This window comes from Austrofundulus limnaeus, unplaced genomic scaffold (assembly GCF_001266775.1).
Source record: "Austrofundulus limnaeus strain Quisiro unplaced genomic scaffold, Austrofundulus_limnaeus-1.0 Scaffold321, whole genome shotgun sequence".
NCBI classification, from domain to species: Eukaryota; Metazoa; Chordata; class Actinopteri; order Cyprinodontiformes; family Rivulidae; genus Austrofundulus; species Austrofundulus limnaeus.
Window position 1 is genome coordinate 392,055 of NW_013952723.1, and position 2,844 is coordinate 394,898.

Here is a 2,844-nt window from a genome sequence, read left to right on the forward strand (position 1 = left end):
GAATCTGAAAATGTAATTAGGTCATTTTGATCTAATTTGACTTAATCCTCATTTTGATATGATGGCTCACATATGTGATGTTTGTTTTTATTTCTCTGGCTGTGACTTCATTCTGATCTCTATTATTATTAAATTATTATTTATTGTGGAGTGATGGACAAGTTAATGTATCCAGAGAAATTAAAATAATATTTAAGACAAGTTTAATTTAGATGAAACTAGGCTGAATACAGGATAGCTGTCAGTTTGATTTTATACCATTAATTTTCTATCTTCTCGTTAAATACATCAAGAGTTTGTTGAGAAATGTACAGAAACTAAACAGAGCAGTTCAGAACACCTGAACGAACACTTCCTGTTTGTGTGTCAGGAACGGTTTTCCGAAGCAGACGGCGGCTCAGCTCATCCTCAAGGCCATTTCCAGCTACTTTGTCGCCACCATGTCTTCCACCATCAAGACCGTCTACTTTGTGCTTTTTGACAGCGAGAGCATCGGCATCTACGTGCAGGAAATGGCCAAGCTGGAGACGAGTTAAAGACCGGGACGTTCTCCTCCTCCCTGCCTCCTTTGTTTGTTTGTTTTGTTTGTTTTTTTGCCTGCAAGAAGAGAGGAAGTTGTTTACAGGTAATTTATTAGAAATGAAGAAAAACAAAAAAAAGAAGAATTATAAAGGCCGGGAACTTGATTTTTGCATTAACTCTTGTTTTTAATTTCTTAATTCCTTTTTACACCTGGTGTTAAAACGTAGCTGTGTGCTGATCGTTCTGCGGTCTTTTAACTCGAGACACAATCAGCAATTAAATTTAGGTTCTATATGATTAAAAAAAAGTTATGAGACATTGCTGCACCTCAATTACAAGGCTTCAGGAGAAGTCTGATAATACGGGTTAATGCATGTAAAGATAAGAAAAACAGCTATTTCTCTTTGAGCTCAGTATCACACTACATTTACCTGTGTGTCGTACTTTTTGGTATCGCTTTGGAAAATCTGTTGTACTGTATAATGAAAAGGTAAAGTTGGTCTTTAGGAGACTTGAGTTTAAGTGTAATAGAAAGAGTTTTTGTGTTGTGTGTTGAAAATTTCTCTGTTTGCCTTTGTTTAGACGGGCAAAAGTATTTTCAGAGTGCTGCAAAAATCTTGAATATCTATAAAAAAAAGAACAAGTGCAATGGAAACGCCAGCATTGTGTTGTTGTTAACAACATAAATCAATCAGTTTATGGTAATTAACAGGAGATTGGAGGTTTTTGCAGAGCACCTATTGTTTCTCTTGTGTGTTCCTGTAAGTGTTCATATAGATGGGAGTATTTGTGAAACATTATGGCAAAAAATCAGTAGCAGAATTCAGTTTCTTTTATGAATTTACGACAAACGGCACAATATTTGTGTGTTGGGTTTGGTATTTTTATTTTTTTCTTCTTCTGCCATAAAGAATTTGTACTTTAATATTGTTGAAAATGGAGATTCTGTTGTTTTCTTCAGCCACCAGCAGATGGCGCTGTGAGCTCAAACATTGGGCCTCAGAAACACGCTGGTCGATTTGAGTTGGATTTGAAAAACGATGGACACAAAACACRAACGAACAGGATTGTTCTGCTGCATTTGGACTTTTCAACAGCCTAACTTTCTTATGAGAAAACTAAATTGTAAATTGCTTTATAATAAAATAATTGCTATAATTGATGATTCTACAAAACGTCTGTATACACTCCGGTAATAAAATATATTTGAAAASAAAATGTTGGTCTTTAGGAAATGATTAAATCTTGAACCGAATGATGGATATTGTTCATCAGTGGACAAACCTCTAAGGTTGTCGACTGAACTGCCCTCAAGCAAAATCCTGAGCTTCGTTAACCAGATGTCAGCGAGCTTTATGGGTAAAGCTCTGCTGCACGTACAACACTGGTAACACAAAGTTGGGACATTGTGTAAAATATAAACAAAAACAACRCATTGATTTGCAAATCTCATAAACCCACCTTTGATTCACAACGGATCATAGTAAACAAATAAGAAACTGAACTTTTGTTTTCGAAACAATAACATATTTCACTGAAGAAAGAGTCGTAAACATGTGGAAAAGCATTTTGCAGCCTCTAGTTGTCACTGACCTGTAGCTACAGATCAGTGACAACTAGAGAGGCTTTTAGATCAGTGGTTCTTAAACTTTTTACCTTCTGACCCACAAAATATCCAGGGCAAAAACTTGTGACCCCAAATATTACTGGTCTGAGTACACAAACTTCATTAACAACCCTAAAAACACAGGTTTTTTGACAATCTAAACAGCTTRTACACAAATATAAATACTTATTTATACTTATTTTGTGTTTTTGTAATAATTATAGGGAAAATATTACATCATCAATTATTTTATTACCCTTTAAATGGATTTCTGGAGATTATCCAAGGTGCTTCATGACTCATAATTGGGTCCCAAGCCCAACTTTGGGAACCAAAGATTCTAAAAACTGTATCTAAAAGTAGAACAATTTCAGAAAAATGGTAATGGATGACTTWGAATCATCATCTACAGTTCAGATGGGCCATCAAGCCTGCTCATGCAGGTCAAWAGCCTGCCTCTCTGATGGTATGGGGGTGCATTAGTGCCYATAAATGCCCCATTAGTACAGAACAGTATCCGCAGGTTTTAGAACAAGACGTGCTCGTAYAAATGATGGCTTCTTCAGTGAAGCTTCGTTACGACAGCACGACTTGATGCATCGTGAAACAAAAATAAATAAATAACAAAGATCCAGAACATTTGAGAAGCTAGAATCCATCAGAGAATAAAAGGGAGAACATTTTCCTCCAAAAACCCCAGAAATTTATCTTTTCAG

The 2,844-nt window shown here is 35.8% G+C and overlaps 1 protein-coding gene across 1 annotated transcript in view; it reads left to right on the plus strand.

Moving 5' to 3' along the window:
• Nucleotides 1-1,735, plus strand: part of LOC106527385 (core histone macro-H2A.1) — a gene marked incomplete in the record, with an annotated part of 24,467 nt that extends 22,732 nt beyond the window's left edge. Inside the window, 1 exon segment of the mRNA XM_014022249.1 lies at nucleotides 371-1,735. Within this exon segment, the coding sequence (XP_013877703.1) occupies nucleotides 371-536 (166 nt within the window).
• Between the last annotated feature and the right edge of the window lie 1,109 nt (nucleotides 1,736-2,844).